At 32.4% G+C, this 25,899-nt stretch overlaps 2 protein-coding genes across 2 annotated transcripts in view; one reads left to right on the forward strand and one right to left on the reverse strand.

Moving 5' to 3' along the window:
• Positions 1-13,593, forward strand: part of LOC105326623 (uncharacterized) — a 40,000-nt gene extending 26,407 nt beyond the window's left edge. The window contains exons 13-22 of the mRNA XM_034464462.2: positions 6,583-6,645; positions 6,921-7,080; positions 7,786-7,902; positions 8,230-8,388; positions 8,585-8,687; positions 9,112-9,243; positions 9,728-9,814; positions 10,495-10,593; positions 11,171-11,298; positions 11,834-13,593. Of these exons, the coding sequence (XP_034320353.2) occupies positions 6,583-6,645; positions 6,921-7,080; positions 7,786-7,902; positions 8,230-8,388; positions 8,585-8,687; positions 9,112-9,243; positions 9,728-9,814; positions 10,495-10,593; positions 11,171-11,258 (1,008 nt within the window). The 3' untranslated portion in view covers positions 11,259-11,298; positions 11,834-13,593. The remainder of the gene's footprint in view (positions 1-6,582; positions 6,646-6,920; positions 7,081-7,785; positions 7,903-8,229; positions 8,389-8,584; positions 8,688-9,111; positions 9,244-9,727; positions 9,815-10,494; positions 10,594-11,170; positions 11,299-11,833) is intronic.
• Positions 13,594-22,169: 8,576 nt separating this feature from the next.
• LOC105317672 (tripartite motif-containing protein 2) lies at positions 22,170-25,146 on the reverse strand. The gene is made up of 2 exons (XM_011414388.4): positions 24,148-25,146; positions 22,170-23,950 (listed from the first exon to the last, which is right to left on the reverse strand). Exon 2 carries the CDS (start codon positions 23,948-23,950, stop codon positions 22,262-22,264), a length of 1,689 nt encoding a protein of 562 aa, XP_011412690.3. The 5' UTR covers positions 24,148-25,146; the 3' UTR covers positions 22,170-22,261.
• Between the last annotated feature and the right edge of the window lie 753 nt (positions 25,147-25,899).

Genomic DNA, 25,899 nt, shown 5'->3' on the forward strand with positions numbered 1-25,899 from the left:
TAACTGCTAAAGTGTGTCAAAGGGTTTTATTTAGATAAGGTAGGGAGGGGCATGGAGGGTGGGGGTAGGGGGGGTGAAAAGGTCCAGAATGGATTTTCAAGCATATGTGTATATTTAACTTCAAAAAGTAAACACATAATTTATATATACCGTATATCTGGTTATTTTTGAGATAATCTAATTTTCGCTTGATTTGGTGATCTCTTTTAAATCGCAAATAGTTGAATACACAAATTTTGTGACATGAAAAAAAGGGGTATTCAGTTATTATAATACTCTCTATGCCTTCAGTATGTAGTATAATTTTTAAAATTCTGTCTGACTACTTATAAGCATATTAGATACAGGCCCTAAGTTGTTTGATAAAACCTATAACATTAGTTTTGAGTGAGCAGCCTATGTAATGGTTTGTACAGAATTGGAAGCTTATTATTAGCCTAGCTTAAAGCAAATGCAGCTTTGATATTTTCAACTATGGATTATTTTTAAGACTGCAAGATTGAAAGGGTTTATTTTTGAGAATGCCTTTAATTTACAAAAAGCAGCTGATTTTCACTTTCTTAAAGACCATGCAAACTAATAAATTGTTCATTCATTATGCAGCTTTAAGGACATCTTTGAGACTTTTATAGTCGGGCAATTAGTTTTTTTTTTTTATCTTAACTAAAGGTGCATGAGAAAAGTTCATTTTAAGCCTATGTAATTAAACAAGAACTGACTTGGCAAGCTTTTTTTTTTTAAAAAGAGGAATATGGCTCAAATACCAAAGGTGAAGATTTCATTCTTGCCAGTTGGTTTGTTTGAAAATTTAAAGAGTGGCTTTTATTAAGCATTGATGATTCCTTTTTATACATTAGGAAATGAGCATTTTGAATTTAAGATACAATGATTTGACACACTTTATGAAAGGTAGGGAGAGGATCTCTTCATAAAACGAAAACCAAGGAAGTATATACATACATTTATCTGTATAATACTCTAGTGCACTATGAGGTCACCCTTTTATGATTGTAATTAATGTATACCAGTGACAGATTTTTTCTACGAAGTTTCCCCTTTACAAAGAGTATTTTCCAAGGTCAGTAAACAACAAGCCTGTGGTAATTTTAAACAAATAAAACGCATTATATCAGTCAATTCTTCCTCATAAATATTAACTAAGTGTTTACTTGAAAGTTTTGTCCCACTATAATTCCTATATCTTAAATTTATATGTATGTGACCCCCCCCCCCCCCCCCCCCTCCCCAATCTCATATTTTGATTTAATTTGTTTATCATGAAAGTTCAGTTAACTTTAATAATGTTCTTGTTTTTCAGTTTATATCTATAAATTTTATGCTAATAAGATTGAAATCATCAACATAAATCTCAGTAATAGCTCAAATTGAATGTATTAAATTTGAACGTCTATTAAACCTGCATTTCATTTCTACTCTTAGAGGTGGTCAGGTTTTTGTCTGTGCGCATGCTTAATACATTTACATGTTGTAAAGTTGAAAAAAATAGAAAAAAGCATTTGCCCCGTACCCACACCCTCCTTAACCATCAAAATTAAGTTGAGGAAAGCCATGTACTGTTAACTTCAGCAGGTACGATATTTAGCGGAATATGATTTTTTAACAAGTTAAGCTGGGTTTGATTTAGCGCATTTCTGATTGTACCTTTTTAATATCTACTTATATATTTTACATTTGGAGGTGTACTTCAGATTTAGTGGACGGCGTTTTCTGCCAAAAACGCTAAATAGAATACACAGCCAGATGTACAGTAATACGTTTACAGCATTTTACTATATTGACGGACTTGCTACACCTAATGTTACCCGTATATCTCTATAATCCACCCCATCCTCCTGATATCTCTTGGAATGTTATCACAGTCCATGACTGTTTACCCAAACCAGGATAAAGCCTAATAGAAATTAAAGAGGGGGGAAGGCTCTAATAACGACCACCGAAATGAAATTCAAATCTACTGTGTATATAATTATATAGATGTATCCGGCAGGGGATTTCTATAGGAATTTAGACTAAGGTATTTTTCTCTGGGATTGTAAGGGTGCATTTGGTAAGATGATTTATAATGATATTGTGAGATATGGATAGGGTGTCAAGGGATAGGGTGTCGGGGTGGGGGGGGGGGGGGGGTGTTCTGGATGCAGAGGATGATTTCTTATGCTAAGGAGTTAGTTAATCAAAAAAGGCTGTGTGTTCACAGCATGTAATTATGTGGAGTTGCAGTGATATGAATATTAATGAGTTTACTGTTATTTCTACTCTTCCTTACCTTTATTAGAAATAAGAAAACAATTTTAAGACATAATTGAAGGTCACAACTGGTGTTTATCAATGATAATGTTAATTCTATAATTAACAGAGATTAGCTGACTCTCCCTGATAATTACTTGATATAAAGCCTGAGTACTGCCCTCACAGACTTATTCCCCAACCATTTTTAAACCCCCCACCCATTAACTTTGCAAGACAGAGATTTTAAAATCATCAACCTATTTAAAAATTATTATCAGAGTTAAACTGCAGACATCAAATTTAAAACCAAATCAATTTTCTCAGGTCTGTTGGTCTCTGTTTATAATAATTCTCTCTCTCTCTCTCTCTCTCTCTCTCTCTCTCTCTCTCTCTCTCTCTCTCTCTCTCTCTCAAAGAGACCAAATTATCATATATTACAGTTAATGTTAGCATAAACAATAGATACATCTTTAATTATTGATCTTGATTATTTATCTGTGTACATTTTATTGATTAAAAACCCCATAAAAAATTAACTCTTATATACACATACCTGCTATTTCCTATCTCTATATGATTTGCAGCTATATCATTCTAAAAACCTAATCCTAAAATTACATCACACTCTAAAGTTTCCTAACTTTCAATAGATTATATCTGAGATTTCATAATTTTTGGCATTTCAAAAGGATTATTTTGCAAACTGAAGAATCAAACAAAGAACTATGTGCGGTATGGTCAAATATCTGCCCCCGATTTCAACCAATTTTTAAATAGTATCGTATAAAAATGAAATCTTCACAAATCATTGTCAAGAGGATGCCTATAACTTTAACCTTGATTTTAATCATCATTGCTCACTCGCTGTTTATCTATGACGTCACCTAAATGACATAATTCCCGCAAATTTGCAAACAAATGAAGATATTCTCATTTTTGCCCTATATTTTGCATTCGGAAGTATAGAGCGCAGGTCTGCTCAAGTGTAATTTTAACATATGTTTTTCTTCAGATAGTTATACATATCATACTAAAAAATGGTACTTGAGCAAGCCTGCGCTCGATGTTTCCCAGTCGAAAAACCATCGGAAAACACTCATATTTTGCTACAAAACATCAATTTATCCAAATAATGCAATATTCATGACGTCACTGTGGTGATAACCTTTTACACCTTTATTTCCAATATGATTTTAACTATCTTTCATCTAAATTTAAAGCTCTTTCTAAAACTTTGATTTTGGGGGGCAAACATTGCATAAAACCGCACTTAGTCCTTTCAAGTGTACGTTTATTGAAAAAAGTGGGGGGGGGGGGGGGGTATGGTATGAAGAATGTGCACTCTGTTAAAAATGTGATCTGAATTTGTGTATTGAATTTGTAAATAAAGTGCTAAAATATGATAACTGCATTCAGGAAATTTAAAATCATTTGAAAATGAATAATATGATGAACTCTTTCTTTTGAGAGGGAAAAAACCTATTCTGTACAAGGAAATAGATTGTGTTTTTAAAAAAAAAAAAATACATTTTGATGCATGCATGTAGATGTACAGATATACTCAAGAGGTTTTGAACAGTCACCAGGTAGGAAAATACTTACCTCATCCGTATTTTATTAATTAATCAATAATTAATTAAAGGTGTATCACAGGCATGTAGGAGCTACACTGATATTGATAAGAAGAGCATTGTGTACAGTTGTAAGATAGCATATACTGTGTTTACATGTAGATTAGTCTTTGTATATATAGTTTTCTTTAATGTATTATATCAAGTTAAATAAAACTGTCAGAAAAAGGAAGTTTAAATATCTGTTTGTTACAATGTTTTGGGCTGCATTTAGAAATGAGTTTAAAATGTGAGAGGCCCAAAGTAGGATACTTGTAATTTAATCATTAAATGTAGAAGATGAATCTTAATTATTATCACGTGGACTCTTTAGGTTATAATGTCTATATAGTTATCAAATAGATATCATATCAAATAGATGGAAATTACCAACATTCATTGTAAAAGCAATATGCAATTGAATCTTAGCAATTTGTGATCATTTATGCATGGTCCAATTCTTGTTAATTTCAAATTCAGAATTGACTGTATAGATGTTAACTCAGTGCTATGATTTAATTTTTAAAAGTCACTCAAAGGGGAAATGTATAGTTCACATGAAAAGCATAATTATCACAGAACGTACATTTTCTTTTAGATTTTTATGCCATTAAGTTTGATTGTTTGGTGAATGTAAATGTTGGTAAATGTTTTAGAGTTTAGGAGTTGAGATTTAATATTGCTTATTTTTTTTGGCTCTCCCTGTAATATTTTAATATTAGCCTGGAGGGGGAGATGTGTAATTTTCAAGATGCATTTTTGAGTCTCAATTTATTTGGAGAGATAACAAAGGTTACAATTAGAGAAGATAAGCAAACACATTTATTTATATTTGACACACCCTAATAGTTCTTCAAGATGTGCCTGAGAGCAAGGCTACTGCTACCAGATTTTGAAACACCCTGTAGAGGTGCATCACTTTTGACTCACCCTGTAACATGTGTAAGTAATGACCTGATTAGCATGCACACACACCGTAGTCAGCTTCCTGTGTTTTCCAACATGTCTACTGATGGCTCACCCTCCTAGTACACTGCTCTGACAACGACCCACGTATTGAATGGTAAGGATGGGTATAAAGGCGGGGATTCTTTCTCAAAAGTTGCTGATGTGTTAAATTCTGATACAGTAATTGATGAAGGATTACTGTATTTTAGCAATATATCTCTAGTTCCCCCTTTTGTTGGTATGTTATTATTATGTTTATAACTAAACTTAGAGGAGGAAGGGGAGGGGGGTGGACATGCAAGGAGGATATTAGTGTGCATGTTAAAGTGTAATGTGTGTACATGTGCACATGTTTGTTTATAAGTGTTTACTTGTACTTAGACATGGAAATTGATCTATTAGCCTTGGTGATGATCAACTTTGTACCCTTGTCATATATTTCACTTCATCATTTGGGTTTTTACACAACAATTTAGTCATAAGATGTATCTGTACGCATGTTTATGCATATATTTTGAAGTGATGAACATATATTTTGAAAGCGACTACATGTTTAAAACTAACTTGTATTAGTCCAACAAAATATATAGGAGGAGTTATAATAATAATGTAAGTAAACATGTTTCGTTTAGTTTTTCATCTAAAGGTCAGGTGTTTGTATTATGTCGTCAGTATTTGTAGAATTCAAATTTTAACATTTCCAGAAAATGTGAATTCCATGAAAACATGAAAAGTCCAACAGGAATTGGAGACTTAATGTTTAAGCTGTAATAATTATACATGTATTTGTCCAAAATATCAAAGATTAAATATAACTTATGTATAAGCATGTTCATTATAACTCCATCAGGGCTTCAGAACCCTTGATGCACAGATCTGATGCATGAATGATAGGTATTAGACTTATAACTTTGTTTACAAATTAGAGGGGCATATATTATCTTCAGAAGTCAAGATATGTATGTGTATTGTATATTGTCTGAATTTTTCGTATTAAAATGATATTGATGCACATTTTACTTGTCAAGACAGAAAGTAATGCTTATCTTTAAATGTTACAGTCACAATCTTATAATTAGTCTAGCTAAAAGATTTGAAAGCTAAAAATTTGTGTCATAAAAATCTCAATTATAAGAATCACAGTATCTTGTGGAAGTAGTTCGATCATCTCTCAGAAGTCAAGATTATATTTACATGTACATGTATGTGTATTTTCCTCAATTTTCCATATTGATATGTAATTGATGTATATTTTACTGGTCAAGATAGAAAGTTGATTATCTTAAAATGTGACAATCACATTCTGATAAAGTTAAGGTTAGCAAAAAAAAAAGAAATTGAAAGCTTTAACTTTCTTAATTAACTTTTTTAATCATTTAAAAAAATCTCATTAAGAGTCATAGAATTTCTTGGAAACACACAGTTCCTCCCCCCCCCCCCCAAAAAAAAAAAAAAAGAGAAAAAAAAACTAACCCTAGATTAGTAAATAATAGGAAAGAAATTAGTGATTTTCATTTATTTTATGAGGTTGCAGAGGTGATCATAAAAGCACAGAATGTGTAGAAATTGATACTGTGATACTTTTTACAAAATTTGTTTATTATTTACAAGGATTTAAAGTTAGGTGTTTTTCACAGGAGTGTGGGGGTTTGAGGTCATTCTTGCAAATGGGGATAAGTCATTAAAAATGTACGATAAACAAAAACGAATATATTGATTTGTAAACAACTGATTTTGATGAGTTCCTGATGATGATGTCTACTTTTTTTTTCAGGTCTTGGTAGAAAGCAAGAAAAATCCAAGTGATGATATGACGGAATCAGACAGCAAACTCAAGGTATTGTTTTTAACAATTCATGATTCAGTTATTATGAGATACAGTCATGTCCAATTTAAAATTCTGTATTTTGTCTACATTTTACTGTATTTCACAGTTTGTAATATCATAACAAGGGTTAACAAAATTTCATTGTGTTTATTAATTTGCTTAAACATATTTTTTAAAAAGTGGACTGTGATAAGCTTTTTCTAACTGCAGTGCACGGGACTGTCTTTACTCATGTCATTGTCTACAGATACTTTCAGTACTTTGTTTTTTCTATTGTTACACAGGATCGACTGGGAGGTCTTGACCTGGCGGATGAATGGCAGGAGGATGACATTCCGGGAATGCCCCCTGCGGAGAACGTGTCCGATGATTCCAGCGACTCGGAAGGTTCCCGTTCCAGACATTCCAGTAATTCCAGCCACTCCAGTACGGAAAATCGTCGAGGTCAGAGTTATCCTTCTTTTGGCATGACCCCTCAATAATTCGTTAAGGGGGCTGGGGGTGGCTGGCATTTTAGACAATATTGATCTCCTTTAAAAGAAGAGCTCCATATAAAGATAATGGAAAATGACAAAATTTTGATATTAAAATATAAGAAATTTTTCTTTATCAAGTAGTAATTGATAGCTTCAGAAATCGCCTATAAAATTTTCAAATAAATCTGATGGTTTTATATTATATTATATTTTGACCCCCCAGCCTCCTTAAGGACTTCAGTCACTCATTAAATCTGTGATCAGAGTTATTGACATTGCCTTTTTTGCCTGATGTTCAAAGATTGAAAAGTTTAATCAACTGATAATTAATAAGTGTTGCATAGTCTGTTATTGTAGATTTCTTACTAATGAAACTAAAATATTAATATCTGTGGTATTGTTATAATTGCAAGGAGCACCCCATACAGATTCTAAATTCTCAATCGTTTTAATTTTCCTGACCATTGTGAAATTACATATATATATATGAAATTATAACAAAAACTTGTTGCTCACAATTTTATATTGTCAGGATTTGACACTGTAAGCAATGTAGAAATCTACAAATCATTACAAGTCATTAATATTAATTTTTATTCACATCTGAACAATACAATGTTACTGTGTGTTACAAGGAATGCATGCTCACAGTCTAAATGGGTGATTATTTCAGTGAGGAATACCTCCCTCAGTGCACATCCAAAGAGGAAGATCACGGCCAACTTCAGCATTCTGAGCGATGATCTTGAGGATGATGGGATGGACCCGGCAGATGGACTGGAGTGGGAAAGTTAGTACTCCTCTCTCTCTCTCTCTCTCCAAATCTTTCTCTCTTTTCTTTCAAAATCTCTCTTTCTCCCTCTCAAAAACAAATTCCTAACCTTTTTCTTTAACTGTACCTGATATTCAGTTGTCTATGCATAAGCTAGTAGTATCTAATAGATAAAATATACATGTATTATTTTCAATTTTTGTTTTCATAAGATTAACTATCACATATTACAGTAATTTGTTCTTATAAAAATGTCAATTAATCTAAGACTGGCCCATCTTTGACTTCCAATTAAAACCTTGTTAAGAAAAAAACCTTTAAATAGTCATGTTTTTCTATCTCCAGATGACACACCCATTAAACAGACAGATCCACTCCCAGAATTCTCGGCTAGGGAAGAGTACAAGGAGGCCAAACTTTGGAAAGGAGTTGAAATTGGAGGGAAGACCATGAAGATTGACCTCAAGGTCATTGAGCCTTACAAAAAGGTGTTATCTCATGGAGGTCAGTTCAATGTTTTGTAATAGGTTACCATGGCTACAGTCAAAGAGAGTCAATATCAAATTTATTTAGTTTTCATCTTACACATGCGACATGTTGAGGTATTTGATCACAATGGGAAAAGTTCTTCAAAGATAAAAAAAAAATGGAAGAACAAAAAGGATACCATGTTTTAAAAGAATTTCATTTTTTTTTTCAGGTTACTATGGAGATGGACTAAACGCAATTATCATATTTTCGGGTTGCTACCTTCCAGATAGGAGTAGGCGTGATTATCAATATGTAATGGATAACTTGTTCATGTAAGTATTTCAATGAATATATTTAAAAATTAAATGTTTTCATTCATAATAGACCTAGCTAGTCTATTACTGTTGAATTATTGCATTTATTGATGGCTTAATTTTCCTTCTCTTCACCCATGATAGAACATCTGCAGTACTTCAATGAATTATGAAATACAATGTTAAATTCATTGTAAAGTCAAGTCAAGTGAAGACGTAAAACTATGCCCCTACAAATATTGACATTTCATGAAATTTGGTCTCATTGAATTAATAATATGATGGCATAGTATTAAATTGTTGCTGTTCAGAAAGCATATTTATATTGACCTACACAAGGTTTCAAGGAAGTTAAGATGTACATTTATTTTTTATTTTTCTATTAGTTTAGAAGTTTGTAGGTTCTTTTTTTTAATTTTAAACCCAATTTTATATCACGTAGGTATGTGATAAGTACTCTGGAGACACTAGTTGCAGAGGACTACATGATTGTGTATTTCCATGGCGCCACCCCTCGAAGACAGATGCCGAGTTTCGGTTGGCTGAAAAAATGTTACCAGATGATTGACAGGAGGTGGGAGACAGATTTGAAATAACCTGTTTGTTTTAATTTTATTCTGCCAAAGCAGACAATGTTATGAATTCTTTGAGATATATAAATAGCCCCGAGTTAGATCAGTTTCTTTTATTTCAAAGTGGGAGTCTGTGTCAATCTTCACAGTGACTAAAAGAGGGGGAGGATGGTCTTACTCCTGCTTTAGCCACCTTTGTAAAAAAAAAATTATTTGCCGTTTGCCAACTGACTTATTAAATAGCTTTTAACTTGATGTTTATCAATCTAAAGAAGATGCAGTCAAGAAACTGTATGCCATTGCATGTATTTTTTACCCACTATTCTTATGGTAGAATTAATCGAAAAACAATAATTGGAAATCAAAAAAAAAACAAAAAAAAACAAAGCAAATCATTGTTTGGAATTGCACTTGTTGAAACTGTATTGTTAAACAGTTATAGATTTAGTGTATTTTAAAACTTATTACCTTACTTTTATTTTGCAGACTTCGTAAGAACCTGAAAGCTCTGTTGTTAGTTCATCCAACGCTATGGCTACGAACCATTGTAATGATGACTAGGCCATTCATAAGGTAGGAATGGGTATATATTGTAGTGTTTATATTAAGAACGCTCGATAGTCATCATCATTTTTTGACCATATGTATTTCCTTAAAAAGAAGAGCTCTATTAATATAAAGATAGAAGAAAACAATCAAATTTTATTGCTAAAATATTTGGATTTTTCCTATACTAGATGACATTTTATAGTTTGAAATATCCTATTGAAAATTCTAAAGTAGATTTATAGGATAATTTATTGAGCATATAGCCTCTTTTAAAAATGTATTTAATTATTTATCAAAACTATCATATACACATATCAGATGAAGAAATTAAATATTATTTTGATACTTTTGTTTAATACAATCATTATTTTTTTAAGTGTTCAAGACCCCTTAAGCCCATTCTTTAAAAAAAATATGAAAGCATGTCCCTGTAAAAATTAACTGTAAATGTATGATTAAGTAAGATGAGTGACAATTTTAATACTAGTAACTAAATATTAAATCTAATCAAGCAAGTATCTCGAAATTGTGTACATGTATGTTTCAGTTGTGATACAGATTTGTTTTTTTTTTTAAAATAAGAAATAATTTCATAAAACCATAAATTGAATGGCAGTTATCTTAGGAACAATGAACATTTATTGTGTTAAAATTATTTCCTACAAAACATATATATTATCATTTCTGGTTATTTTTTTTTACAGTGCCAAGTTCTCTTCCAAGCTGAGGTTTGTGCGGTCCCTGTCAGAACTAGGTCAGATCATTCCGATGGAGTACATCTTTGTCCCAGAGCTAGTGCAACAGTGAGTACAACAGCCACAGGGGTGGATCCAAGATATTTGTTTCTTAAACAGTCTCAGGTGTTGATCTAAGATAATTGTGTTTCAATTTGGCCACAGGGGTGGATCTAGGACTGTTGTGTCTTGAAGATAGTTGTGTTTCAAGTCATTTAGTTGAACAGTCATAGGGGTGGAATTTTGTTGTTAATGTTTTATGGTATATTATATATAATAATAATATATATATGGTATAAATACAACTTTTTAAAAAAATACCATCTATTTGTCAATATTAAGTTGTTGTCAAATTTGTTAAATTAACATGGGAAGTAGATTTATGTTTAATAAAAGAAGTTGATTTCATCTTTGTTGTATGGAGAGGGTTCTTATTTATAATCACAAAAAGGGATCCAAAATATATGTTTTTTGTTTGATGAAATTGCATTAATAGATATTATATTTGTAAGTTAATCCTTGTGGATAATATTTGTTTTATGCTGTTCAATTCAATATTTCTATCACTTGAATAAAATGTTGTGTCAAATTAAATGGCTAACATGTATATACATTCATTAGGTAAATGTTTATGTTTGCTTTGTAGGTATGATGATAGATACCTTCAGCCACATACCACATCAGATAACTCCCCTCTCTCTCACTCCCCCGAACCCCTCACCTCCCCCTCCTAAACCCCGCGCAGGCACACAGCACAGCACAGCAGCACATCAGGCAAGTAAAAAGATATTTATCAGTAAGTAAGGCATCATTGGAACCCAGAGGTTTTTTATCCATAGCAGTGTAATGGATAGAAATTAACAGTAGTTAAGCGGAAAGCTTAAAACGGCGTAAAATAACACCACATGAATGGTATACATTAGTATGATAAATCATGCATCCACAAATTTAATACCCAATGGCATGTCTTTACATAGGCAAGTGTACAAATGTATATATATAAGTAAAATAAAGAAGGCATGTACATAGGCAACTGTAGGTAAGTGCAGATCAACAGGTCAGACAGGTTTACAGATTCTATAGATGTCTTTGGAGCAAGAGTTGTTAGCATAGAGATGTATGCAGGCATCATTCATTAAAGAGCAAGACAATAGATTTTTATTTAGTTTTCAAACATGCATATGCTTATCACAGCCCAAATGCTAGAGTGTATTTACATTCTTTTCAAACCTGCAGTTTATTTGATTATTGCAAATTAAATTATTGAAACAAAGTAAGAAAAGAGGTTAAGGTCGTTTCTCTTTTGCAGGGTTGAAGTTTTGTTGGAACAAAATCCAAATTTCTTGGAAGAATATGACAACAAAGAGAAAAAGAAAGAAAATGAGAAAAAGAAGGAAGAAAAGAGAAAGAAGAAGGAGGAAGAGAAGAAGAAAAAAGAAGAGAATAAAGCAGCATCCAAGGGGAAGGGGGGCTTTAGAAGTTTATTTAGAAGAAAGTAGTGCAGTATACTTTTATTTTTTGGTCTCATTTGAGATGTAATTTGAGACATTTGAATAAACCCCAGAGAGAACTTATAACTGAATAGTATATGATTTTCTATATAATTTATTAGAGGAAATTTATATCCTATTTGTGAAAATTTGTGTTTAAGGTGAAACCATCCTAGCTGAAGTTTTCAAATTTAAACCATGAAGGAATGACAGAAAGTTAAAGAAACTTTGGAGATGTCTTGTCAGTATTTTTTCAATTTACATAAATTCAATATGCATGTACTACTAAAATGCATTCTTTAAATATTTATTTGGGAAGGTTTACAGTTAGAGCAGCTTTTTAGAGATGTTTAAAAGGAATGGATTTTTAGGCTTTATTACCTTTTAAAAAAAAAATAAACATCTTTTTTAAAAGGTAAAGGAAAATATTTTTAAAAAATTTTAAGGTTAAATTATTTCAATTTTCTTCATTATATAACAAACAGTTCATGGATGAAAAATATCATGTTTAAAAGTTAAGACAGTTCTGATGTTTAATTTGTTGACAATTTAGCTTCCCTACCTATTCACCTGGAAATTACCATTTCTGATTGGTGATCAGAAATGACTACATGTACATCTGAGTGACCCGTAATATTTTTGTGACTAAATTCTTCCTGCTGCCTATTTACTTACAGGATATAGATAAGAAAGATAAGAAAGTTATTGTTATATATATATAGAGAAGTTCATTAAAAAAAAATATGACAGGTAGATTATTTGACAAATAGATTTGTGAAACTGTGATTTATAATTCAACCCATGAAAAAGTGCTGATTTAGAACTTTTTGTTGTTGTTGTATTTTTTCAATTTCTGTCAACCCTGATGTGAGATGTTCTTTGAACATGGGAACTGTATATGTTAGGTGTGTGCTGTTAATTTTATTTTTAAAAATTATACAAAACCAACCAATATCTTGGTTTCCTCAATATAGTGCTTACAATGAGAGTTCTGTTCATGTTTATCATTGTATGTATATTGTTCCTCAATCTTTTTATCATTTTCTGTTGAACCAATGTAAATATAAAGAACATATTGATATGTTAATATTGAAGATGTGATAAAAAAAAAGTCATGTTTCCTAAGATTAATTAATTTGGTTTGTTATTGTTTTAGTTCTGTCTACAATTGTAACCTTCACATTTTTATAGTTGATGCTTTGATAGAAACTTTATACCTTGTGACTATAAAGGTCAGAGATGAATGAAGTGTTTACCTGAAGGTCAAGGTTAAATTGAATGTTTAAGGTTCAGTTGGTTACGTATTGCTTTGCTATGTGGCATTACAAGAAACATCTTAAATTTTGCAGATATTGGTCATTCTTCCTTCTTCCGTTCTAAATTGAAAGTTTTTTAATGTGTGCTAATTGACATCGGCTTGTTTGTAATCTTTTTATTTGATTGCCAGCACAAGCTCAATTCATTTGTGAAAAACAAACAGCTGATAAAGCTTATGAAATGTTTATTCAATCAATATCAGCATTAACCTGTTTTATACATTTTTTTGTGTTTATTTCCCACATCTTTGCATACTAAAAAGGTTACTAGTAAAAAAAATATTGGGCATATACTTGTTTATATGTTTTGCTTCAGTAATACTCATCAATGCTTAATATGAATTATAAATTAGTTCTTGGGTTAATTTTTCTTTGATTAACTGTTTGATTGATTGATAAATTGATTGATTGGATATCATGAGTGCTAGCTGTATATTCGTTCTAGTGAACTATTTATGACAAATCATATTCCAAATAATTATCTGCAATTGTATGATTTTTAATTGTTGACTTATTTATATTTTTTTCTTTTATTCTTTGAATTACATATACATATGTAATTGTATATGCTTGCCTTTTCCTCGTAATAATACTTGTTCTACGAAGGAAAATTTGTGTAGACTGCATACACTGCACATTTTTCATAATAATACCTCTGATGAATGTAAGTAATTGTTTTAATAGCTTTGGGGTTTATTTTTTTTTCAATGTCGTATATATTTCATACTTTTATGAATGCTATCATTTTAAGCTGATAATATGTATTGTCTTTTTATCTTAATTAGTTATATACTGTACTCATTGACAATTAAAAAAATGTTTATTGGTGAAAGACAATCTATATATATACCTGATGTATGTTTATAAATGAATTCTTCTGTTGATTCTGATGTTTATTTTTCATGTATTAAAAAAATATTCAAGATGAATTATTACAAATATCTTGTTACATTTGTTTGTTTGTTTTGTAAATATGAGAACGATTTTAATAGTACTACGTAATATATATAATGTGTTTGACAACTCTTAGTAATATTATTAAAACAATCCTTAACTGTTTTGAAGCACTTGCGTTATGATGTCTTTAGGATGAATTTAGATGGTAAGAATGTTTTAATTATCTTTAAATGGATGCGTCATTATGATAAACAAAATATAGGTCAAGGTCACGTAATTTTTATACTAAAGTCAAGATGTATTTTTATTCAGTGAGCTTATTTGGCCCCGATGCTTGGCTTTAAGGAAAGAGGAAGGGTTGTCTTTCTTTGGTTAATAGAGCTAACAGTAACTGCTGCACTGATCTGAGATAATTAGAGTGAAATTATTTGGGAGGACTACATTTGTTCAGCTGTTATGACCGAAAAAACCTATTTCCTTTGAAAAAATGTAATGAATATTCGGGGGACTACATTTGTGTTGATGTAATATTCGGGGGACTATATTTGTGTTGATGTAATAGATATGAAAAAAAAACATCCTTATTAAAATGTTATATAATTTCAGTTAAAAGATGTACTTTATATCATTGCATTTAGGTGCATATCTGTGGATTTATGTGCGGGGGGGGGGGGGGGTCATGTGGTCTAGGCCCCCACGAAATTTAAAACATAATATCAATAAGTAGATTTTAGAATGGTAATACTGGTAACTCCCTCCAGTGGCAAACACAATTTTCCCTCGCCTCTGTGTAAAACGTCTTGATCCCCGGATGAAACAGTTTAAAATTTATTTTCAGTGAATTTTTTTTCTCGACAGGGATGGACGATTTTTTATACTCTTGCTTGGATACATTGTACCTGCTTGCCTTATGAAAATATTAATCTGTTTCTATGCGCAGTGAAAAAAAATGGATATTACCATAACGTAAATATATAGATTATGACAAACTCTGGTATATTATTCGAGTTTGAAAAAATTAGGGAGGACGAACTGGTAATTAAGACGATAAAAAAAAAAAAACTGTTCCCTGTTTTTTCCCTTTTGATATAATTTGGATCAATTACTAATGTGTAAAATTCGCACACTCAATCAGGTCTGGTAATGGACAGGCACTCTTTGCCGAAATTGGTACTTGTCTTTGGATTGACGAGGTAGAAGCAAAAACCAATCTTTCAGAAAACCGTTCCTATGGAAACTAATACCGCAATTCCTTCCTGCGTAATGGACTGAATAGAGTTCATCTTCAAAATGACGAGATTCCATCCAAGAAAATTGAAAAAGATGGCCGATAATTACAGGGTTTCGCGGATTTCATTACCGCAAGGAATAGCTCTCTCGGACATTGGCTGTAATAAGTAGGCTACGGAAACAGAATGACATCGAGAACTAACGAAACTAATCAAAGACGGATAAGGAAAGTCCGTGACATGAATAAAAACCTCAACCTTGTGTGAATACAAGCAAAAAATGGAATGGTTAACTTATCAATACAGATCAACATTGGAGTCAAGTACGGACCATAAAATTAATAGAAACTAGCGGTTGATCAAAAGGCAACCACGCAGTCACACAGGGCGAATTCATGAATGTTGTCGAAAAAATAACAACGTGTCATACAATCACTGAACTCTTTAGGAAAGAAACTGGGAACCACTGAGACTATGTTCCTCAATAATCAATGGGGATATACTAGTGGGAATGAGTAAAGCCGATGAGTGTTAACCAAGCATATGACAAAATACAAAAAATACAGATGGATGACAAAGGACAAAGACTGTAGTATATATATATATATATATATATATATATATATATATATATATATATATATATATATATATATATATATATATATATATACATATCAAGGGATATAGCTGTGTATCAGACTATAACAAACAAGCTGTGGTAGTGGTGAAAAAATCAGGACAACACAGGTTTCCCTATACATTACAGGTCAAGGATCAGCGTTTCGTTCCTATGGATAATGCACCGATCTTCTCGGTAACGTTTTAATGTGCGATAATAGCAGCCACACGGATCAGGCAGGTCAAATTTTGTCTCTGCTAATCACAGCACAGCAAGTGGTAAACAATCCCGTAGTGTGTTTGTTGATGATGAAAATAATAATCTGGGTTGGGGAACTTTCTAACAGAGTGATATAATTAATGATTTGAACACATCACTTTTTATTTTATTGTTACAATAGAGTTTCTGTATTTGACTTGGTGTACAGTTGAATATTTGATAAATAAACTTACAATATTCAGATGGAATTATCAAATCAAGAGGTGTTGGATACTGTAATATCCAGAATATACCAGTCATTGCCCAGCATTACATAGTTTGTGGCACTGACGAATGCAAGAACAACTGCCAATTTTACTGCAATTTTTGTCACCAATCAATGTGTGAATAATGCGGAGATGAACATACATCAAAGGACACCAGAAACGAAGAGCCATGAAGTGGTCCCTTACCTTCCAGGAAAACGCAAACCTCCTGTGGAGAAATGCAAGGAACATTCATCAAAAGATATAGATATGATTTGAGAAAACTGTCATGTTCCACTATGTTCTAAATGCGCAATACTAAATCATCGAGGTCATATATCTAAGAGTATAGACGCGATTTATCCAAAGACCTTCACTCTTTGTCTTGATGGAATCTAAAACATCCATCAATATTTTCTTCTAACCATACCAAAAAAAAAAAATGAAAAAAAGATCGTTGCCTATTGCCTGCCCCAAGGTAGTGCTTCCATCACTTTTTGACCATTTTGTAATGAAAATACACATTTCGTGTGTGAAAGAAATACAGTTGAAATCGATAAAAGGGAATATATACAAAATATCTTTACTGACACATCGTTTATATTTCTTCACAATTTTCACCATTTGTAACTCACTCGGAATACATCACACAATTGTTCAACGTTATCATCCGGGTTATTTCATGGCTGATGCAATTCAATACCCCCGTATACTTTATATTTTACGTTGTGTATTGAAGCTGAAACGATTGGTGGGCGCTGAAAAAACATATGATCTGGACATTTTTCACGCTAGTGGATGAACGTGATTTTAGCACAAAGGTATTCATGATAAGCGAAATTTCATGCTAAAACTGGTAAAAGCAAAAACTAGTATAATAGATATAGTATAATAAATTTAAAAAACACCAATCTATGGAATCCGGACAGGGTCATGCAGTTCACTATCGCATCATCGCACCATCGCCATTTGAGTAGATAGTGCGATAGTGCGATGACGATGATGCGATGGCGCGACAATGTGATGACGATAGTGCAATGGCACGATAAAGCGATAGCGCAATGACGCGATGATACGATAGCGATAACGCGATGGTGCGATAGCGATGACACGATGGTGCAATAACGATGGTGCGATGTTCTATCGCGTCATCGTCAGTTCTTTATCGCGTCATCGTCATCGTGTCATCGCATCATCGCGCCATCGACTTGAAAAGAGAAAACGCGGCAGGCAGTGAATATATGAACGGATTTTATATGAGAGGTTGATAAACTTGACTCTCTAATAATAATTAGGTATTACAAATAAGCTTTACCCTTTTGCTAACGATATATATTTTTAAATCATAGGTAAATAAACAAAGAAATAAATGCAATTTATGAAAACCACATGATCAAGGCATGCATTCAAACGCGGGGATGATAATTCTCATTCAAATTAATTAACAAACACATATGCTTTATATATTGAGCGAAATAAACTTTAATTTCAGTATATTAGGGAGCTGTTAGATTTGATAAATTGATAAAAAGTTTGTCTTTAATATTTTTAACCAGTACTTTTTGGAATGACTACCAAGGGAAAAGTGCGTACTCTATATTCATTGTAATTGTAAGAGTTACCTTACTTTCAATATTTAATGACTTGTGAACATAATATGATTTATAATATTGCAAAAGTATTATACTTTCATTTAAATTTAGATGGGAATTATGTACAGGTTAATAACTTAATAGTTATTTTTCTGCTGATATATTTGCAGGATTTATATTTATGCATCAACAGATACAAACATCTGCATGTTACTTCGTCCGTAATAAATTTATTTCATCTTAAGTCCTACCTATTGATAATAATTACTACATTCTCTTCGTCATCAAACGCTATGTTGTGCAATGGGCTGGGAATATAATCCTTTCCATGGAAAGGCGATAGAGCGATGCTACGATAATACGATGACGATGACGCGATAAAGAACTAACAATAACGCGATAGAGCATCGCATCATCGCTATCGCACCATCGTGTCATCGCTATCCTATCATCGCATCATTGCGTTATCGCTTTATCGTGCCATCGCACCATCGTCATCGCATTGTCGCGCGATCGCATCATCGTCATCGCGCTATCGCACCATTGCATCATCGTCATCGCACTATCGCATCTCACTATCGACTCAAACGTCGATGGTGCGTTGATGCGATAGTGAACTACATGGCGCTATCCGGATTCCATACCAATCATTTATATTTAAGAAACAATATTTTATTGAAGACAGCGTGAGACAAGTTAACTATTATTACTTATTAGGTTAGTTACTGACTCACTACGGAAATATATTGGGTTGATCAATCTCATAGATGGCGAGGCGAAGCCGAGCCTTCTATGAGATTGATCAACCCAATATATTTCCGTAGTGAGTCAGTAACTAACCTAATAAGTGTTTTGTTTTCTCGAGGACTATTAAGCGACATATTTATTCACAAATAGCGATGATCTACGCAAAGCCATGTACAAGATGCCTTACATCTCGTCCAATTTAACTCATTTAAACTCTTCAAAATTTTCATCTCACCTTTCAAATACTCTTTCAAAATCTTTGCTTTACCCATGTTTACTTACAATGTTTTGTTGCTATTTAATTTCAAATGTTTTCTCCCTTTCCTCTGCAGAGATTTGAGCAAATTTCGTCGCTGCCATTTTGTTCTGCTCCAGACAAAACAATGTGACGTCAATATTCTAAGGGCAACTACTCTAATTTTAAAGAATTTCAAAGGGCAACAACTCCAAATACTTTAAGAACTTACAGCATGCAGTTTATGTATAAAATACTATGAAATGTCGAAATGAGTAAGCGAAGCGTCGACCAATGACGGCCATATTGCCTAATATTATTTCTCACAGAACAAATATAGAGATATATGAGGCAATCACGTGCTATGTTTAAACCAATGAAAATGTGACATTTCAGTCCAAGGGAAAACAAATATATATATATATATATATATATATATATATATATATATATATATATATATATATATATATATATATATATATGTTAGACTGTGAACTTTTGTAGTTCTATGATTTAAATTGAACCCTACCTGGGGCCCAAGTTTTGGTTCGGGGGTCACTATTTTTACCATAGAGAATGTTCACTAAGTATACAAGGATTTTTGTAAATATTGGTATTTTTAGTCCAGTGGTTCTTAAGAAGAAGATTTTTAAAGACACAACACTATACTCACTGTTTTGCAATTACCCTCTTTTAAAAAAGGGTTAAGGCGTTTATTTGAACAATTTAAAATCCCTTTTACATAAGGATGCTTTGTACAAAGTTTGCTCAGTAGTTTTTGAGAAGAAGTCAAAAATGTGAAAAGTTTACAGACGGACAGACAGACATACAGACAGACAAACGGACGGACAGACGGACGGACATCGGTTGATCAGACAAGCTCAATTGAACCCTCGGTTCAGATGAGCTAATAACAATGCCACACTATAAATCATTAATATTGAGTCAACTGATTAAATCGGTGCTACATGTACTTGTAGTCGTCGTTCTTCTTCGGATTGGTTCTGAAGTTTTTCATAAGGCGTATTGATAAATCAGTTTCTGTCCATTTTTCAGGTTTGCTTCTATGCCGTTTTAGAAAAGAGTGGGATGGACTCAAGTTTTGAAAAAAGAATTAAATGTACAAAATAGTTAAGGTATATCTGTTTAATAAGTTAAAACAGATGTACTATTTTTCGGTTCAATATTCTCTCATATACTATTGATTTTGAGCAATAATATTAAAGTAACTTATTTACTATAGATATTAGACTCAGTTTTAAAACCAAAAATCTACAGAATACAATACCGATTTACATCCCAAATATTATAATTTTCCCAACTGCTTAGCCCTGGATTATAAGCTATTTCAGGTTCAAGTAACTGGAGAAGAAATATATAAGGTTAGATAAAGTTGTCGCTAAGGAATTGGAAGGAAAAAAGGAGTGCAATTTCCAAGAATTAAGGGACAATGTTTTTCTTTGTTCTAAAACCAGCAGCCCCTCATATTCTTGTTTTTATTTAAAAACATCAATAAAGAGATATCACTGTTGCTTAATTCTCACATTATCAGAGTAAATCACAGCTCCTAATCTACCGTCAGAATGCTGGTTTTTAGGTATATAGAGTCTACGGATTATATTTTCATGTCAGCAAACTGTCATCAAATAATATTTATATCCATTAAGTATATTTTTCTTTATATTCTTACTGAAATTGATTGTAATTCATACTTGTAAGGCTAGAAACAAATATAATACGCAATCCAAAGCACGACCTAGTTGTCGCACTTAGAATATACACATTCTTCTAATTTTTAAACACTGCCTAAATACAGTGCTTAGCTTTTAAAATGTCAAGAAAGTTCACGTAACTGTTGTCTTTATACTTTTTCCGCATATTTGCGTGGATTATTTCTTGAAATATCGAACCTTGAGTTACATTGAGAGGATATAGTACACAGACTGACCTCGGACTTCCAAGTAGACATGTTGATATACAATGGCAACATTTACACATAATGTGAAAAATGGCTGTTCATTCTGTGTAACGTTTTAATCAACAATAATGATTTTAATATCTTTAACCCTTTTCCTTTAATGAATTATTGATTAAATGATTCAAAAGTAGATGTAGATAAAACAATACAATGCTGAAGAGGGTTCTTTTGAATGTAATAAAAGGACAGTTGTATACTCTTTTCTTTGCTGGTTGGATTTGTGATATATGTGCAAATTTGTTGATCAAGGTACACACATATCTCTAAAACAAGTCAGACTTGGAGATTTGGTGTTTTTCTTTGAAGACAAATTCAAGTCAATTGTATGAAGCTAATCTTGTCAGATTTAACGTTTTGAAACTATTGAAGTGCATTGTTTAGCCAAATTGAATAATAACTAAAATGTGTAAGATCAGTTTTTCTTTGAATAATGTAGTAGTGAATTTTGTTTTTAATTTTAAACATAGACTTTACGTGAATTTTTTTTTTTGCTTTCTCAAGAAATCTTTTATTCTATATGCTGATCAATCGAAACCTAATTTAAATGATAACATGAATTTTGACGGAATTGGTTGAACTATCTCATCTCTAATAATTGCCATATGTATAGTTACTAGTATAATAGAGAATTGGCGGATCCTTCTGTGTAATGATGTGTTGATCAACAAAAACATTAATTTACGTCTTTTACACACTTCTAGATAATTGACAAAAGATTAGAGAAAAGTCCAAAAACGTTTGTTGGCCAAATTACGGTATAACTACATAACTACCTTGACATGTGCATGAACACCCCCCCCCCCCCCAATAAAAAAATCAACAATTTATTTCTGAATTAAACTAAGTGAATAGATATCTAACTAAATTTTTCATATAATAAAACATCATTTCTTTTAGAATTTCAAACTAAGTCATATTTTAGAGTTATAAACCTTCCTTAGGGAAAAGGTTTTTTTTATTTCATAACAGATAATTTCTTATTTTTAGTTCATTGTCTTTTATTGTATTCACATATTCAATTGATCGTACAAAAATCCTTTTCATTTTCGCAACATACAATTAAAATCTGCATTTCATTTTTTTTTTGGTTAAATTTCAAAGACATCATTATAAATCAGGCGGCATCTTCAAATCTTACTATGATAACTTTTAACGAAGAAATGATCACTCTAGAAACTCGTACACTTTCACTTTGTTCGTGTTAAATTGACCCACATAAAGTTTGTTATCAGCATCAACACACACACTAACTGGCCTATATATCCCGTGCTCCTCTGTGAGTAGTAACAACAAGAACTGACCGTCCTGATCCAGTAAATGAACGGTGTTACTCTCATTATCACAAACCAGGATGTGACCGACGATATCAGTACAGATACCAAAGGGACGGAACTTTGAACCCTGACCTGTGTAGGAGAATTTGTGTTGTCCTGTTTTATATAAAACCACAACGGCACTTTTGTCATAGTCTGATATACAGATATCACCGTTGATATTTTCAGTGATATAGCGTGGATAGCTAATATAAAGTCCCTGACTTCTGCTGTCCCTCTGTATGTTCTGTATTTCTTTCCCTGAACTGTTATACCTGGTGACCTTACCCGTTCGACCCTTGCTCATTCCTACCAGTATATCCCCGTTGATGTTGGAGGAGTGTATGCTGAGAGGGGTCCATTTTTCAATGTTCATAAACTCAGTGATCTTTTTATCCAATGTTATCATTTTGATGGTATTATTTCCACTGTCTGTGTAAATTAAATCCCCGCTTTTAGTTACACTGTGGTAACCTTCATCCCCGACACTGGTTAGAATTTTCTGTAACTGGTTCCCTTGCAGATCTGCATGGACAAGGTTACCATAATTATCGCTGACCCATATTCCGCCGAAGGTATCAAGTGATAAATAATAAGCACATTTTACACTTGGTACAGTATATTCCTTGACTATGTCTACAGAGGAAGACAAAGAGAGAGTCCGTTTCGGAGGAGTTTCCTTGGGTTTCATTCTTCTCTTCTCTGGTAAAGTGTCAGGAGTTGATATGTTACCGAATAGGTAAGCAAAATCATCCTTGCTGTATTGACCAGCAGTAAATACTGGATAAATTGGCTTTGTGGTTTCAGGAATAGGTTTGATTTTCAGATGTTCTGAAAGTGAGAAAAGGATTGGATTGCTTTGGACTTTATCAAAGGTCATGTATCCGGTGATCCTATTGTAAATGTCCTCGAGATAACCTTTGTATTCCTTGTATGTATCATATTGGCTCTGAATTTCGTCCTTCAGAGTTTCTTCTAGTTTGACGACTTGTTCCAACTTGTCTGACATCACTTCATCCACCAGACGTCTCATGGACTCTGCTTCAGATTTTATTAATGCCCTCAAATCATCCATAAATGTAATTAGTTTCATGGCATCTTCTCTGATGTCTCTCTTCATTTCTCGAATGGTTGGAAGAAAGTATTGATAAATGTTACGTATTTCATCAAGGCAGAGACTAAAGTTCTTTGAATAAATTGTCTCTAGATCGGCAAATATATGCCCTCGGTGGTCTTGTATTGCACATTTGGAACATAGTAGAACTTGACAGTCCTCACAAATCATATCTATATCTTTAGAAGGATGGTCTCGGCATTTCTCCACAGGAAGTTTTCGGTTACGATGTCGGTAAACGACAACTTCATGACTCTTGCTCTCTGGACTCTGTTTATGTTCATCTTTGCATTGTTCACACATTGGGTGGTGACAAGGATTGCAGTAAAACTGGCAGTTCTTCTTACAATCTGCGGTGCCACACATCAAATAATGCTGGGCTATAACCTGTTCAACACCTTCACTTACTGGCTTTGATAATGCCATCTGAAATCGTTATTTATGTTATTTTATTAGTTACATTTTTTATGTGAAATCTTTACAATAAAATGCATATCGAGGTGAATGTAAAAATAATTCTAAATCGGAAAACGACCTAGCATTGTTTAAAAATTTGAAACTAAAGAACTTTGGTAAAGGATACTTAAACAAATATGAATTTCAATATGTAGTTCACGACTCACCTTGCTATGAGAGGTGTCGCACTGTTAAGAGTTGGTTTTGGATGTTTTATTGTTGATAAAGAAAGACTTTACGAGATCTGCTTATTTTATTTCTCAGTTGTTGATAAAGATTTAAGCAACAGAGGTATGAATGTGCACGGTAGCAGACAAATTTTTCAGTCTTCTTATCATTCGTGTGATTTTTTAGTATTTCAGTGCAATATATTGCTACGTTCGAAATTTTCATGTCGAACTTACTTTGAATGTATAATTGATAAACAATTCAGAGATCATTGCCGAAAAAATAACAATATCCGAGTCCAATTACGTGGTAAATCTATGTTTTCTGTAATGCTTGCTATCTTTATCCCATATAAAAATGCGAATACGGTTTTTATAATATGTGATTAATTCAAATGAAATCATATTGAATTTAATTTAGTGACTTTGATCCGTGCTTGCATCGGGTTTCCGATAAATAATGACAATATTCAATTTATGCGATTAACAATAGAATTCTAGCAGGAAAACTAATAAACAGGAACTAATAGCCGATCGAATTATTGTATAATACATACATATGAATTTCGGGGTAGTGTTACACCTTTTGACTTTTTGTAAGATAAAAAAGGTATCTATTTTTAACTTACACGTGATACCATTGCACGGCAGCTTCAAAGATCAACTCGATTCCGAAGCAGAAAAATAATATCATGGCAAACACATTCACTTGATATTAATATTTAGCACTGTTTTCATAAAAATAAACAATTTTGAAATTGATCATAATATCGACGGACATTTAACTCGGAGCAGCCTTAACCTACCCGCGTATTGTTGACATTTACATAACCAAGCTTTAAGCCTACAAAAATGCTATTAATTTCTCTTCACTCTGCTTAGTTAGAATAATCTAACTGTGTCTTGGGACAGTGTTTTTCCACAGTTAAAATGCCTACCATGTAGCAAACAATTGCAGAATCTCTCCAAACGATTTTGGGGAAAAATAATGGAGCTGCATTGAAAATAGTTAAATTATTTATAAAAAAAAACCATTCTGAGGCTGTATATATCTTTCATCTAAAATTCAATTTATATTAATGAGGAACTCAACACTTTTTGACCAACGTTTATTACTTGCTTCGAATTACACACCATGTTGACATTCGAAATTCTCCGGATTTTTCATATTAAATGCACTGAGTTAGAGTTATCTCCCGTATTACCTTTGATGAACAGAAGAGATGACAAATTTACAACGAAAATTTACATGTATTTATAATATTGTTTCTGAGTTTATCCGTGCAAATGTGATATTGTTGAAACATAAACTAAAGCGTCTCCCGTGATTTAGCGTGAATGTAATGCACATGCGCAAGATTGTAAAATTCAAAAAATCCATATGATTTCCGGATTTTTTACATGAATTTTTGTTGATTATTGATTAGCGAAGCTTGATAATAAAAACAAATTGGTAATCTTCAAGTATCAATGATGTTTAAAATGTATAAAATAAATGACAGTACTCTTCCGATTTCTCGGTATTAAAGCCCAAAAATTCGAGTCTATTATTTTAATATAGTATTATAGATTTGTTTAATTTTAATACTGAAGTGTTTATCTCGAAACTTTTTTTTGAAACCAAGAATGTGAAACAAAGTAAAATAACGAATAGAATGAAGGCAATTTAGAATGAAGGCATCTTCTCTGTAAGTTTGGTACCACTTGTAATTATAATAATTCATTTAATTTTTTTTGTTCTTGTAAGTGTTA

This window comes from Magallana gigas, chromosome 1, assembly GCF_963853765.1.
Source record: "Magallana gigas chromosome 1, xbMagGiga1.1, whole genome shotgun sequence".
NCBI classification, from domain to species: Eukaryota; Metazoa; Mollusca; class Bivalvia; order Ostreida; family Ostreidae; genus Magallana; species Magallana gigas.

Bases quoted from the DNA above. Each gene is read 5' to 3' on its own strand.
- LOC105317672 (XM_011414388.4), bottom strand. From the start codon at position 23,950: ATGGCATTATCAAAGCCAGTAAGTGAAGGTGTTGAACAGGTTATAGCC.